Genomic DNA, 16,855 nt, shown 5'->3' with positions numbered 1-16,855 from the left:
CCTCTGGGCAGCCTGGGCCGGGGCCTCACCGCCCTCTGAGTGAAGAATTTCTTCCCAGTGTCTAATCTAAATCTTTCACCTTTTAGTTTAAAGCCATCACTCTGTGTCCTATCACTCCACTCCCTGACAAAGAGTCCCACCCCAGCTTTCCTGTAGGTCCCTTTAGGTACTGGCAGGCCGCTGCAAGGTCTCCTTAGAGCCTTCTCCTCTCCAGGCTGAACCTCAACTCCCTCAGGATGTCTTCATAGCAGAGGTGCTCCAGTCCTCTGATCATCCTCGTGGCCCTCCTCTGGACTCAATCCACCAGGTCCCTGTCCTTCTTGTGCTGGGGGCCCCAGAGCTGAGCGCAGGCTCCAGGTGGGGTCTCACAAGAGCAGAGCAGAGGGGGACAATCCCCTCCCTGCCCTGCTGCCCACGCTGCTGTTGGTGCAGCCCAGGACACGGCTGGCTTTCTGGGCTGCAGGCACACATTGCCAGCTCACGTTCAGCTTCTCATCAACCACCACCCCCAGATCCTTCTCCTCAGGGCTGCTGTCAATCCATTCTCTGCCCAGCCTGGATCTGAGCTTGAATCATTCAGTAGAATGTGTACACATATGTACACATATCAGAGCTGCCAGGAAAAATGCTGTAAATGTGAAAACACTTTGGAATCAACAGTGGATGTGTTTTCTTTCACACACAGCTTTTCATTTTTAATTAATCATACTTTTGCATGTCTCTGAAACATGAGAAAAATCCAATACCTTATGTTAACTATTTTAATTTCTCAATCATTCGAAGTAGGTGATGGAAAATTAAGTATTTTTTTTGTTGTTTGAAAAAATTAGTAAGTGCTTACGCATGGAATACTTTCTTTGTACTACGGCATACCAGTACTTCCTACTTTTCTGATCATATTCATGGTCAAAATGCTTACGTCAATAAGCCCCATTGCTAGGTTACAACACAGTGCCACTCTAGTGGTCTGCATTTACCCAGTGGGAAAATGAGCAAAAAAGCAGCAACTTCCATACATTTTTCTCATGTTCTCAAGATAGGCATTGCCAGCCCAAGATACAGTCATATTATTACTTCAGTTTGAAGTTTAAGGGAGAAACCTGGTCTTTTAGGCAAGAAACATTGGCTCAGTATGAGAACTGACTTGCACTCAAGTCTCCAGGCAGTACAAAATAACTGGACTAAAATATTTGGATCTTTGAATTCGAGCACACCTATGAACCATTCAGAGATAGCGACAGGTACTTCTGTATGAAGGTAATCACTGTTCTTTCCTTTTTGCATACCAGAGAAGGAAGAGGGAGAGGATGACTGCATACAGCACAAGACAGAAAAAAAACAACCCATTGTTTACATTTTCCATGCACAAGACTCTTCAGTATGAAAATTCAGGACGGTAAGCACTGAAAGTGATGAAACGATAACAAGTAACAGTTTCTCTCAGAAGACCAGTATAATTTCAACACTTTATTTTGACCTTAAGTTGGGTGGGTGGGAGAAGGGTGGTGGTTCCTTGCATGTGAGTGTGAGAGAGAGGGAGAGAGATTTGTGGTCTTTTTTTGTTTGTTTTTTTTTTTATATGGGTCCTAGTGGTCATGCTCCGCTACCTTACTACAAAAAGTACCTGCCATTTGTTCTCTACCTGAATTACTGAGGTTATTCTAGTGCCCCAATCCACACATATACTGCAGATGTGAAGAAGACAGCTGTCCACCTGGAAGCACCTAACCTAAAACTGAGAACATGATACCTTTCACACTGCAACTGTTGAGGTTACTTGCTTCAATAAGATATTTGAAAGGAAGCAATATAAACATACTATGTACAGGCATTTAAATATATTCTCCAATATATTTTAGAGGTTGATGAAGCAGTACTTCATCCGGCCCGCTGGACTGTGGCTGCTGCTTTTGAGAGGGGAATGTGCAAAAGAACACGAGTTAATTCCCCAAGTGATGTACACTGTGTAAGGCACTCTTCCTTTACTGCAGTGACTTGGCACCATCATGTGGCCACTCTGAGTCTGCTCACTTTAAGTAATAGTTTAGATAGAAAACACTTTGCTATGAATTAATTAAAATTTACAAATGATTTCAATCTACTTTAGAAGTAGAAAGTACATAGCTTAAACATACATACACTAAATTCTGAATGCATTAGAACATTTTTTTTCAAATTGTCCTTTTTTCCCCCCAAATCTCTGCTCTGGTTGACCATGTTTTCCTTCATGATCTTTAAATTTGAAGTTGTTAGCCTACAAAAGTTAAAGGTATTTTCTGTGGTTAATTTTGTTCCAAATTTTACCAATAATGTTCAAAACAGAATAACGTTAGAAACAACTATCCTCTGCCTCACTACAAGAGCTTTGAAATGATTTACAGGATTAAACAGGTCAGTGTTTTCTGTTTTACATCAGAAATCACAAAGGATTTAGAATTTCAGTAAGTGTCACAAGCTCATTATTTCCAGTGTTTGATCCAAACTCTATATATCAGGACAACCTGAGCTTTTGCTATGCTTCAGGGACAAAATCAGAAGTAATGTATCGTGAAATGGAAATTTGTTTGCATGATGTTTCAAGGTAGATATAAGAAATCTTTACCAAGCGTTAGTGTTGTAAAGTCCCAGAGATACAAGTTGCAATACATTCATGTTGCTTACACAGGAGCACAGTTTTATGCTCACCAGACAAAGGTTTACTATTATTTATTTCTGAGTAGAATAATGAAAAACTGTAGTGTAATTTATAGGAATATATTTTCAATATTTTTTTAAAATAAACGTATTTATAATTCTTTCAATAAGGAAATACAGTTCATCACCTTTTTGAGCACAATAAGCAAAATTTGGTTCTATCATTTTTTAAGATAAAATATATCTTTTCATCTGAAACAATGTATCAATTTTCTTTAAAATATATACAAGTTATATACAAATACAAAACTACACTACAAATCTTTTAATTGCGGTAAAAAAACATATAAATATTTTGCAGTAATAAACCCACACAGGTGTCCTGCTTCTAAAAGGACTGCAACAAAATCAAATTTAGTTTTTCAGATTCCTCAGGCTGAGGTAATGCCCACTTCTTCTTTACACATTGAACATCTATCTGTCCGGAGTCCTTGGCCAGCACAACTCCTAACAATCCATTTGTTTTTTCTGGTTCTCCAAGCAGAGCCATAGTTACAACTCTGAAATTAAAAGAAGGGAGGAGGGGAAGTGGGTTGAGACAAAATGAATAGAAAATGATCATTTCAAACGTGTTTTTAGCGAGTTACTTATTGTTAAATGATTCTTTCTTTTCTGCTTATCATCACAGTGTAATACTTTTCCCTTTCAAGTCCCAGCATTTAGCTTTTAACCAGTCACAACCATTTAATGTTTTAATAAGAGGAAGTTCTGCCCCTGTTCACAGATTCCATCATCATTTTCTTATCATGACTTAAAGTTATTTCAAGCTTGTAAAAATGAACTGGATACTTTTTATTGTATTTCCTAAACTGTACGGTATAACAACTTAAAAAAATGTATTACTTTCTCTCAAAACTAGCAGCACTTCGTTACAGCTTGGAAAACTACAAGGAAAATTTTTAGTTAGAAGGATCGTCACCAAGACTAATAACTTAACCCTAGGGAAGACAGATGCTCCTAGCAGGGCACCCAGCAGGGAGAAAGGAAAATCCTCAAGTCAGAAAGGTTAAATTAAACTTCAATTCTGAGTCAATCTACAGGATACCCAGTTTTCTACACTGACTACAGGAACAGCATTGTGTGACTGCCCTGGTATTAGTTTTGGTGAATATATGCTAGCCAAAAATGTTGTTTACTTTGTGACAATAAACACGATATATTTATTTATATTGGTAAACATATGGTAACGTAGGCATTTTAAAATATTCTCCAACATAACTTGCATATTTATTGGGTTGATCTTGATTCAGAAAAGTTATCTTTGAGTTTAAGCAGTCCAGTGATTTTAGTGGGAACAAAATTTTTCTCTGCATATAAACAGCAAGTCATCCACATATAGACATCCATCCATCCCGCTGATAACACCGTTTCTGAATTTGATTTATACTAACAGTATTTCTGTCAGATTATATAAATAATACATAAATATAATCTGAAATTACACTTGCTGTGTTGTCTCTTTCAAGCAGTTTAAAAAATACAGTTAGAAAAGCAAATTCTAAATAAGATTTTATGTTAAGCAAAAAAATCCTCACCCTAAATGCTAACCAAAATGTAGATGACAATATTATTAATATTTTGTTAAAAATACAGTAATGTAATGTACTTACTTCTCTGATGGAATAGTTTGCTTTGCCACAGGCAACAGATCATTTTCCAGGAGATCCCAAATGTAAATATTAGACGATGCATCCAGGACAAAAAACACTGCAGGTCTTGTTAAAGCCCACTGCAGAGCAATAATTGGTTGGCCATTTGTGCTGTCATTCCACTGCATGAGGGGATACTCTGATGTCATTTGATGTAATCTAATGCTTCCATCTGAACAGCCAACCTGTATCATCGGCAAAAACAAAATCTTAGCTGGGAGGAAAACAAATTAAGCAGGATAGAAACTACAAATCAATTCTTGAAAACACCAGGCAGATAAATATAGTTAACTGACTTAAATGATACATATCTACCACATTTTACTGCAAAGATTATCCAGATTTTACCTTTTAATATGACCTTGAGTTCAAAATCATTAAGTCCCACTGAGTATACAGAGTAATTTAATACACTGATCTTGGGAAGAAGCCCCAAATTTCCCTTAAAAAAACAAACAAACAACAAAAAAAAAACTTCTCAAACTATCAACTTCACTAATACTGTGATCACCACAACACAACAGTAGTCTGACCTGGGGTGAGGTCAGAGCCTAGAGGCTAATTCAGAAGGCTACTTAATTAACACGTAATCTGTAAAACCAAGAACAACTTTCAGTAGGACAGACTGTACTTAACAGTATGATGATATTAAACTGATTCATAGAGAACAGCTAGATCCAACGACAGGCAGATATCACTGCTTCCAGATATTCTGTTAAAACCTTTTGTCTTACCTAGTATAACGTTTGCAAGTTTGCTGCAATCTAGGTACAAAAGAAACTACTTCATGAAAACATAAAAGAACTTTTTCATATTACCCTGGGCCATCAACACATAAGGAGGACTTTCTAGGGTTTTCAAATTACAATGACTTTTAAAGATGACTCTGCAAATTGTACTTAGATTCAAAAGGATTCTGCAAATACAAACTTGTAGAAGTCAGTATCACTCTAAATAAATGCATTTGGGAAAAAGGAAAGAATTTCCACAGTGGTAAGTGAAAGTTCTGACTCGGCACATGGTGACACAAAATACATACACAGTAGCCAAACACATTCATTTTATACCTTAGGCAATCCCAATGTAAACCATAGCATATTTAGACATAATACATTATTTAAGAGAGGATCAAGTACAAGTTATATGCAGGTCTAGGTATTTAGGAAATCCTACCAGAGCTAGAGGCAATTTATATTGAATAAACTTTGAAAAGGCAGATAATTAAAGTATTGTGTGTCAGTTTGAACTGCAGGGGCCAGATTTGAAGATAACTGTCCACATGTAGGATGCATATGCTGCCAGGCATACCCCAAGAGCTTGTCAGCAGGCTAGCTGCAAAGCCATGAAGTGGAGAGGAAAGTATGACATGGAATACCCACAGCTGCTCCACAGAGTTTTCTTTCACAGATATCTTGTCTCCAAAATAATTACATCACTAAGAGATATGTGATAACAGTGAGAAACAGCTGAAGTTTCACTCACAGCAGAAGACCTGCTAGCCATGCTGAATTTCAGTAAATCAGAGTAAGTTACCAAGTTAATGGCTGCAGCGAGACTGACATTTGTTTCTATGACCCAGATCCTCCATCTTTCACATATCCAAAGTCACATCAGGACATCATATGTTTGTTACCCTTCATTTCAGGTTGGAATTAGTGAGGTAAATCAACGATCACATCTAGTTAAATACATCAAATTGGAAAACTTCCCTCCATAGGTAATTAAAAATGAAACTTGCATTAAATTATTTTCATACCAAAAAAAGTGACTTTCCAAAAGGGAAGAAATCAATTGCATTGACACGTGTTGATCTTATTCCACTCTCCTGCGGTCTGAATAGCTTTGGAAGAACTTTTAAATCATGTCTTGTACCATGGCCTATCAGACCCTACAAAAAAACACAAGGAAAAAGAATTAAAGCAAAAACAAACAAACAAAAAACTACATTATCAATACTAGAAGTTCATAATTCAAAACTTAAAACTTAAATATTTCATAGAGCAGCTACCTTGAAAGGTCCTTAACAGCTAATAAAAGACTGTAGTAATATTCTCAAATTACAAATTTTACATACAGTCTTCTGGTAAAAACCCAAGTAAATGGGTCTCTATTCAAAAAAAAAAATAACAAGATGAATTGTAGCACATTACTCACAATGTTTGTTCCAACAATGAAATGATTAGGATCAGAAGACAGAAATTTAATAGTCAGTGTTTGGGGTGTTCTCAGGCGCACGTCTTTTGGGAAAAGGCTATGAAAAACATACAGGTAAAAGAAGACAAAAATGTACAGGAATTTTCTCCTAAAGACATGCAAGTACATTACAGAAACTCTTGATCTAAGATTTTTATGAATAGCTCTAGGAAAAGTGTGCACTAAAAAAAAAACAAAACATGAAAATACCGTTAAATAGATCAGATAACAGTAATTTAGCAAAATATAGGAAAAATTAGCTTTATGAGATACACATGTATCACATGTGTAAAATAAAAATTAGCTTCATGAGATACACAAGCCCAAAGGTTTGTTTTCTTACCTGCTAGTCAATTCCATAGTAGAACTATGTACTAACTTCACTTTCCCTCCAGGAATTAAACCTAAAATTATATAAAATAATTATTTAAACTGATTCAAGAACTTTACATTAAGAAAGTGCTATCAGCAAATTAAAACCTAAGCTAATAAATGTAAGGATACTTCATAGTAAATTTGTTTCTTGCAGAAATAGCTTTTGGTACTTAAGAATCCTAAATCATTTGAACTCTTTATTTCAGAATTCAAATCTAAAGACTTGAAATCTTTGACAGAAATCAAAGAAAGAGGACAGATAAAGTGAAATATGTGAACTCAATTATGTGTTTCAGTTCTACGGTATGCACATAAGATCATGCAATATCACTATATAAAACCTAACTCTATCAATGGTGAAAATGCACATTTAATGTCACTTGGATCCTTACCATGAACTACGGTAATAAGAAATGGAACTAATGATTCCAAAAAGCTATTCCATACTACTTGTTAGTAGAGAATAGTGTAATGATTAAAATTATTCAAACCAAAGAACTTCTTGCAGATGAAAAGAAAATGAGTGCTGGCAGAAGCAAACTTGATAATCATCAGCACAGCCTAGCTTTAAAATACACCTCTCTACAGACATACATATCCAAATCTGGCAACTCAACATAGGCAGACAAGGCACAGGAGACTAAAAACTATAAAACTGATCAATATTTCTAGTTTGTTAGCATTGCTTCATTGTTTATATTTGCATTCAAAAATGGATCAGGATTTTATTGACAGCCTTTTCCAGCTAAGTAAGTCTAAGTTTGTTCCAAGAACAAAAAAGAACAAAAGTTATTCAGATGACTCAACAAGGACTGAGTGGACTTGCTTCTTACCATTTTTACAGAATCTTTTTTCTCACAATGAATTAAGTATCTTAATCAAAAGAGGATTTCCAGGATAATTATCAAAATGGAGATGCAGGCAACAACAAAAACATTATAAGAAATTTGGTTAAAACTAAAGAAAGGAGTACCAAGAAAGACATAAAATCTTATACTCCTTGGGAAAAAAAAAAAAAGCTGTTGAGGACACAGGTATCTGCTTTGATGTTCTAAGAAGTGTGGTTGTCCGTGGTAGCAATTGCCAGTGCAGAATTAGCAGATGAGATTCAGATCGCAGTGAAGATAAGGCTCGGGATACCTAACCTACAACCCAAAATAGGAGATATATGTCCTATTCAGGATGGATCTTTTTCCCTCAACAATTTTTCCCTCTTCTAGACCGTTTGATGTCACCACTGATTCTTCTTCCTCCTTAGGAACTTCACCATCTCAAAACCCATGCACTTTATCCTACCTCTACTATACAGTACTTACCTAAATCAGTTTGCGAACCAGACAAATCCACTTTCTTTAATTCTACAACTACCTGAAAAGTCAATATTCAACATTAATAAAAAATAAGTATTTACCAGACTTTAAAGTTTTTTAATTATCTGTAATAACGTATGACATGCCCATCTAAACATTCCTTTAGAGTTAAGTCTAACGTTACAATGATTACAGGTAGATTATCCTCTGTCAATGTCTGCAATGCTAAAAACACCTGCATGTGCCTGCTGGAAATTCCCTTCTGGAAGGCAGAAAATGGGAAGTCACTTCCTACACTTAATTGCTCGCTGGCATCATGTTGATTTGATTGGCAACCAAGAAAAAAAAACAGCGTAAATCCCCCAAGTAAGGAATTTAACACATTTCCTGTGTTTCTTACAACCTTTCCATGAACTCCAAAGGAAAGTCCATTTGGCTCAAACCCACTGCTACTGAAGTTACTTAGAGCTTTAAGGGACTTAACTAATGCTACAGAAGGGAAATACTTTTATCCCCTTATTATTCACATAGCTATTCAGTTCCTCAAGCAAGATAATTCATATGTGAACAACAGGTTCAGGGGTACCTGGGCCAAAGCTGCATCAGAAAAACAGAAGACTGAAAACATCTGATAGAAAGAAGAGCTGTCAGGACAGTATTTAAGAGCAACAGACCTGGTGCTTACCTGCCTCTCATATTTTAGGCAGGGTTATCTTATCCACAGATTTCCACATTTTGCCTCTTGAACATTTATTTAATATAATTACAAATATGACTTCTCACATACATTCAGTACAGTCTCTGAAACCACTGTGATTCAAATAAAACAAAGTAGATGGGTGAAAGAGGACCATAGTCCGTTATTCAATTATTAGAAATATTTGAACATATTCCTGTGAAGCTGAACTACCGTTTGCATGTTTTCATGAATTCATGCACCTGTTAACAGTTTCACCTAAAGATAACATCCTGGCATTAGGGAGTCAGGTCAAAGATTTTGAAGAGAATTCCAATAGTATGGCTAGTTTTGCTGTACTTTTCAGGGCGGAAATTCTAATCAGAAATCCAAGATTTGTGTTGCTGTATTTCAAGAAGTATTTTATTATTCCAACATGTAACACTCTGTTTTTTCCTACATATATTACTCACCCACATATTGAGGATTCCATTTTCATCCATTGAAGCTATCTGAAATGGAGGGCCTGACATTTCTATGGAAGGAACAGTAACAATTCATATTCATACACTGACCTTCATCCTGAATGATATCAAAGGATTTTAAACATTTTCTAGATTAATATATTCTCTTAGCTACATAAAGCACCCTAATTCTACCAAATGAGAAAAAGGCATGAAACTAGTGTGTTCAATTTCACCTACGGGAAAGGCAGATGATCTCTGTCCACATCTTTTAAAGTGTCTAGATTTTGCATGGACTTTGGAACAGAACCTAAACTGTTAATAGATGAAATCTAGTAAAACCTGCAATGTGTAGAACATTTCTTTGGACAATTATGGTTTTCAAAATGAAAATCTGTAATGGCATTAATGACCTCTCCTCTAGCACGCTGCCTAAGAATTTGGAGGCATGAGTATTAAAGTTTCTTTGCAAAGGTTGGTCATAAGAAAATTTAGGCAAAAGACACAGGAAGATGTCAGTCACACATTTTCAGTGCTGTCAGATACACATAAATTGCTGCACTGATATAGATAGGGATTTCTGGACATTACAGGAGGACTAGGAGCTTTCTAAAGGCAGTTTTTGGGTGGTAACTTGTTTTATCATGGAAGAAGAAAATATCTTAAAAAGAGACATTTTAACAGACAAGAACACTCATCGGATATGAAACTGCACTGAATGAACATTACATGAAAATGAGAACAGCAAGTAAATGTGAATGTTATTTGTAATTGATACTACATAGAACTTAGAAGCCAGAATGCAATTATAAACTGGAATTTGGCTATGACATATTTGTTTTAGTGGGTACCTAAAGACCGAGGTTGAGACTGATCCCTTGCACAGCAGTTTACATACCCTCCTGATAAGAGAAGCTTGAGAGCCCATATTTCTGATCAGTGCAGAGAGAGGTTGAGACAGGTTCCACTGCTACTATAGGAGAGGTGTGGTTTACTGAGTTTAGAACACCATCTGTAATTAAGAATAATTAAAAGTAAACACTATACTATTTTCATCAAAAACAACAAAACCTTACTCACTTACTAGCTTATAGGAGAATGATGATTACAAAGCTATGTGCAAATAATGAACTTCATGAGTTTGTTTGTAAAAGTCTCAAGTATATATTGCAAACTCTTTCCTAAATTAATAAACCACTACTAGACAAATCAATGTTTCACCTTCTGTTTCTACTTTTTATTTTCCAAATTACTGCTGCATCATTTATGCCACTGTACAATGCATTTCATTAAAATTTGCCATTTCAGAGCTAGCATGAAGACAGCTATGTTAATTTCATGCTCCACCAGTAACAGAGGAAAAAATAAATCACTGCTTAATAAACAGGAAAGACAAAATTGAAGGAAAATGGCTTTTATAAAGTGTTGTTTAACAGACAGTAGTTATCCTGAAACAAACATTTCACCATGAAAAAGTATGCATTTACCCTTGAATAACATTTTAAAATAAATGTGTATTTAGAGCTATTTCAATATGTGTTCTTTGTCAGATACTCCTGATTTCTGGATTTGCACACTGAAGTTAATCTCATTTAAGACTAAAGGCATAACACTTCTTAAGAAAACAGCATTAAAATCTGCTTGCTCACTTAAGCAACTACATGAAATTGTAAACATGTATATGACAACTAGCCTGCTGTGCAACACAAGACCAAATGTCTTCAATCTACTAAAAGAAATTTAATGTCCCTCAACAACCAGCTAATGTTTGCTTTAACATGGCTACTACAATTAAATATGCTTGTGAACAAGTTTTGGGCATGTATGTGTTTGTGTCCCATGTGTGTTCTTTTGTCTCCTGCACCAAAGAAAAGGAAAATTAAATAGAGGGTCTCATTTTGCAATAATAACATTATAAAAAGAAAAAAAAAAGAAAGAAAAAGAGAGAAAAAACACACCTTTATTGTTATGTGTTATTCTTCATTCCAGGGCACAAGTAAAATGGCACCAATTTACAAATGAGATTGAGATGGATCAAGGGTCAAACTGCTGGAATGTACATCTCATTCCCAGTCTCTCAACATACAACTACGTATATTGAAAACTTCATTAAGATTAATGACTTGCTCCTCTATTTAAATTTGAACTGAAAAGCAATGATAATAGGCATAAAGACCCATTTATTTCCAACAGATTCATAAACTCTGAGGATCTCATACACCAATTCAAATGCAGAGTTAAGTATTTAGGATTGGGTCTAGTATGTCAGTCTGTACTGACTGTCTGACTGTCAGTATGTCAGTCACATGCTGTAAATAAAGTTCTGTAGCTTTTGAATTTGCCACCTATGGATTATAAAGAAAAAGTTTAGAAAAGATTTTGGATCATAGACCAAGGGACCAGAGGTGTAGAAAAAGAGAAATACAATGACAAGAAAATGTCAACGGATGAAAGGTCACCCACAAACACTTCTTGAAAATAAAACTTTCTGAAAATAAAAAATTTGAAAAATAAACTTTCTTCTGGCTTCCCAATATGTAAGTAACGCTAACTTACGTTGTATCTAAATAATGGAACAAATGACTACCACATTATTTTTTCTTCCTGTGGTGGTATATTAGGAACCTTGAAGGAGCATGCCATGACTCTCAATTGGCACCAATGTTAGAGATTTTACTCATATGACAAGTCAGATGACAGAAAAGCATATGGCAAGGTTTTGGCCCAACGTGAGATTAATACCAGAGAGCTACTGGGCCACAAAGTTTAGTCACAGCTTCAGAATCCCTTCAACAGAAGACTGAAAGTAACGGACTTTTGGCTATAGAAGTTAGAATTCAACGTAGTCCATTCCATAAGTTACCTCTGACACTCAGCCTTCACGCACTACTTGTTTGCAATTACATGATTCCCCAAAATTACTCATATATCCTAAACAAATACTAGGTTATACATTGCTGCAATAATTGATAAATTGCCAATAAACAAGCATAAACCTGATTCAACATTTAGATTATCTACATTGAATTCAGAAGTGATAAAGTTACACAGGGGTAATTTTCAGAAATGCATAAGGGTGAGATTCAAAGCAAAGATTGAGATAAGAGTATCTACGTACAAATCAGCTGTAGAAGATCTGTAAGTGAACTAAATCTAATCTATACAATCTATCCAGTTAACCATGCACAGATATCTAAATTAGGATGAGATGAATAGCTTTCTAGATCCTATGGAGTAGCATTGCACTGATTTTAACAGAAGTTATGCATGTATATGCTTTACATATCTCACATGAAGAAACATCAACATCAAGGTGACAATTTGCACAGATTGTGACCTTTAAGTGGTGTTTGAAAAAACTGTGTGCTTGTCTTACATTACTTTGATTTTTTTTTAAATCAAAATTAATACGTAGGTTTAAATGTAGATAAAAAAAGAAACATATTAAGGCAGATAACGATGAAAATTGGTTAATCTAGTGGTTTCAGATAACTTAGTAGATGAGTATTCCATTTTAACATTACAGCAATCCTTAGGTTCTATATCTGGTTCATCTCCCAATTCTCATTGCTTGATGCATAGTTTAACTGGCTTACAATTCTTTACAGCTATTATTGATTAGTATCTTTTACTAGACTAAATATCATCTCTGAACTGTCTAAACTAGATTACTGAGAATCAGTGTTAGTAGAATTTGTAGTGGAATTGTTTCACTGCCCACAAAGTGACTAATCAGAATACATTCAGTATCAGAATGATACTAACCAGTGGAAAAAGTCGGAAGTCTAAATGTCCAGTCAGTTTCACCGAATGTCATACGAGGGTGCATTCTTGAGTCTTCTCGAAGATCCCACACCAACAACGAACCATCTGTTGTTCCAGCAAAAACTAAGGTTGTTTTACTGGGACTAAAGCAGCAACATAACACCTGTTGAGTAGGAAAAATATACATAGTTGATATTATGAAATAGACTAATGTTTGATAAGCTTGAAATATGTTCTTACTAGGCATGCAAAACCAGAAAAAACAGATTACAGATGTTTGCTGCAGAAGGATGATTTACTTAAAAGAGTAGCAAGAAGTTCCGACAACATCTGATCAACGAAATGGAGTCAACATTAAAACAACAACAACAAAAAAAGACTCTCTCTAAATTCTATTGTTAAAGAATAAAATGGAATGAGGTTAGTACTCTGCACACTAGGCTCAGATGTGTTTTTAGAAGATGACATATCTTGCAGCAAGACAAATACATATCCATGTATATATACATACATACACACACACATAATAAAGTCATTTACTCAATGGATGACTATACAATGTTTTTAAAACATACCTCTGAGTCACATATTAAAACTTTCTGAGGACTGGATGGCTGCCAGACATTCCAAACACATATGATGCTCTTTCTTTCCAGTAAAGCAACACCTGCTTTTTCAGGTAATCCATGAACTGAAAGTAGTGCCTGCCTCTGAACGTTAGACACATATAGGCAGGATATTTTCCGGTCTAAACCATTGAAAAAAAAATCAAGAAAGCAAAGAAACAAATAAAAAGTAAATTAACTGCAGATGAAAAAGCATAATTAGCTGCTATAGCAACAACCAAAGAACCTAAGACATAATTATGTCTTATGAATAATTATGAATTCTGTTAACAGTAGATTGCTTTTGAAGCTATACAAGAAAAGAGGAAGGACTGGAGAATGAATCCAACAAAATTAGAAGTAAAGTAGAAAGCAAAAGGGAATAGATTCAGGAAGTTAATAGTATGATTATTCTGGGCATAAGCAAGCCAATAAAGGAGTCTGATCTGATATTAGTATATACACAGAAAATTAAGCTAAGTCTCCAACAGGAAACAGCACAGGCCAGGCTTCTGGTTCATCTCACGTGTTCATGTTAGGATATGTATGTTTTTGTATTACAATAGGTCTTCCTCACACAATTACAGATATTTTTCATTTCTCTTTTCATCTGAACTGTCACTGTTTATATGGGGAAGATACAGCTGCAGTTCAAATATATCAGGCTATATTATCCCCATTCAATGACTTTGCTTTATTTGTAACTTTGGCCCTACTTTCAGCCTAAGAAACCTAGGTGAAATGACACTTTGCGGGACGGCTTTTCAGCAACCGGGGCAAGAAAATATATGCAGGACACCCTGATATCATGCTAATGACTGGCTATACTTCTGGTTCCACAGCAGCTACGATGCTCTGATGTAACCCATTTGAAACCATTCTGTACCGAGTTACAGCAAGATTAGAACAATTAAAACAAAAGTGAGCTTTACATCATCTATATCCTGATATGTGCTGTTTGCAGTTCAGTTATGACAAAGAGCATGGTACTTAGTCTAAGGAAGAGTTCACACTATATACTAAAAGGTGTATAATAAAGTTCCCTTACCATGGAGGAATGGCTGGTTAGTATTTAACTGGAAACAGCTATCACTAATAGACAGACTGGTTTGTCGAGATCTTAGTTTCCACCTGGGCTGTGTTGCAACTTGATCTTCCTCTAGCAAAACAGCAATCACCTTTCAAACATAATTACATTTACAGAAGTAAAAGGGTCGTCTTATCTTTCAGCTTTGCTATTTCTAGCTTTCAAAAGTATGTGGATGAATTTAATAAACCTTTATCAACTTTTTTATTAATTTTATACTTTTGCAAATACAGCTTAACACAGACGTAAAAGATGCATAGCTCTGGTTCCATGCCTTTGAAGAGAGATGAATCTCACTGATAATGAGTATTATTTAAGTAATTTATTTAAATTAGTCATAACAAGTACTGTGAGTGATCTACCACATGGTATAGTATACTTGCACACAACTCACAAAAGATAGCAAGTACATAAGTGTACCTGGCCAGCAGACCGGAGGAAATTTGCTAATCTTTGTGAATCAATTTTAGGTGTTAGAGCTGCATTGGCTGACATCTCCTCGCTTTTTATGGGACCTATGAAAAAACCACAACAACAAAAAACAAACTTCAAGCTTGATTCAAAATGGAATCAAGAAAACCATGAAAAAAATGTAATTCTTAAACCAGAGGAGAGCGGCAGGAATCAACCTCTCCTCAGCAATTACAGTACTGAATAACAAGTTCTGTTGGGGAATCATACCCACTGCCAATAGAAACAGCAATCCAGGAGGAAGAAACTATTTCTGCCACTTATTCCCCACCCTCTCCATCAGGGGATTCAGAGTGTCAACTGCAAGTTGCTACAACGCAGCCTGCCACGATACAAATTCTGACATTAGGAGGATTCAAAAGAGAAAGCTTATGTGCATACATCCCTAATTGACTAAGATTAAATCATTCTTTACCTCCAGATACAAGGGCACTTTCTCCTGGATGCTGTGTCCACTTCTCCAATGTCTCAACTTCCTCAGTCTGAACATCTCTCTCAAGATTGTCCTCATTACACTGAACATATGCCTAAAGTATAAAGACAAAGTGATATGGGTAAAGACAAAGTGATATAGGTAACATGGTGAAGAATGACAGCACGTAATTGAACAGAATTTAAATATTCATTTTAAAATTGATGTGCTCAACCTTTTCTATTTGTAAATTCAGACCTAAGCATCCTGACACAGACAGTGTAACCATTCTGTGAATGCACATTTAACCACATTTTGCACAAGAGTACTAGCCCTACTGAAAAAATACACAACTTCTCCCATTACACGTAAAGACAAAACCTAGGATACCTGGGACAGTGAGCCACAAACATACAGAAAGTTCTTTATAAAATGGGGAAGGAAAACAAGAAATTCCTTTTCTAACACAGAAAGGAAATGGTGTATCTGGCCAAAAAAACTTTGATATTATTGCTTTATTGAAATGATTTCACATGAAACATAACTATTTATTAATAAACTACCCTATTAGCGTTAGTAGCTTTGTTTTGCAAAGAAAACTGTTTTCCAAAACAATAAAAAGCACTTATAGGATTTAAATATTACTATTATGTTACTCACCTGTTTAGTGTTCATTTTACCATAATTTCTAATATACATGTCATACTCATTTACAGGAGGCAAATCCAATAATGAAAAAGTAACCGAGAAGTCCAGATCAATTAGTGGCAGAAGTTCTGCAATCCGTTTTCTTTAGAAAGCATTACAAGAAAGAAACACAAAAATAGTTAAGACCAAGTATGTTTTATTCCACAGGAAAAACAACTTGATTTTGTACAGTACTGCCTATTTAAAAATCCATTGATCTATCTGAAATCCTATTGTTCCACTTGTATGGATGTGTGGATAATGAAAAAACAATCAATCTCTGTCATTATGTTATGTTATTATTTTTAATTCTCCTTCACACCATTCATACACTTCATACACTACTTTTTCACAACCACTGTGGGAACAGATTGCTGAGATATAACTCAGACTCATGCAAGTTGCTTCCTAGTTACAAATCTTAACGACACATTCAGACAAATTCGTACATTAAAGGAATTAGCCTT

General features: G+C 35.5%; 1 protein-coding gene across 4 annotated transcripts in view; it reads right to left on the bottom strand.

Moving 5' to 3' along the window:
- Positions 1-2,673: 2,673 nt before the first annotated feature.
- DYNC2I1 (dynein 2 intermediate chain 1) overlaps positions 2,674-16,855 on the bottom strand; it is a 34,883-nt gene continuing 20,701 nt past the window's right edge. For all 4 annotated transcript variants that reach the window (XM_080578235.1, XM_080578237.1, XM_080578234.1 and 1 more), the window contains 14 exons: positions 16,362-16,491; positions 15,705-15,816; positions 15,239-15,333; positions 14,780-14,909; positions 13,702-13,874; positions 13,127-13,289; positions 10,260-10,373; positions 9,371-9,432; positions 8,228-8,279; positions 6,880-6,940; positions 6,498-6,594; positions 6,100-6,231; positions 4,305-4,528; positions 2,674-3,194 (listed from right to left, as the gene is read on the bottom strand). In XM_080578235.1, the coding sequence (XP_080434361.1) occupies positions 3,023-3,194; positions 4,305-4,528; positions 6,100-6,231; positions 6,498-6,594; positions 6,880-6,940; positions 8,228-8,279; positions 9,371-9,432; positions 10,260-10,373; positions 13,127-13,289; positions 13,702-13,874; positions 14,780-14,909; positions 15,239-15,333; positions 15,705-15,816; positions 16,362-16,491 (1,717 nt within the window). In that variant the 3' untranslated portion in view covers positions 2,674-3,022. The remainder of the gene's footprint in view (positions 3,195-4,304; positions 4,529-6,099; positions 6,232-6,497; positions 6,595-6,879; positions 6,941-8,227; positions 8,280-9,370; positions 9,433-10,259; positions 10,374-13,126; positions 13,290-13,701; positions 13,875-14,779; positions 14,910-15,238; positions 15,334-15,704; positions 15,817-16,361; positions 16,492-16,855) is intronic.

This window comes from Anser brachyrhynchus, assembly GCF_964034855.1.
Source record: "Anser brachyrhynchus genome assembly, chromosome: 2".
NCBI classification, from domain to species: domain Eukaryota; kingdom Metazoa; phylum Chordata; class Aves; order Anseriformes; family Anatidae; genus Anser; species Anser brachyrhynchus.
This window is presented reverse-complemented; position numbering and strand designations above follow the sequence as displayed.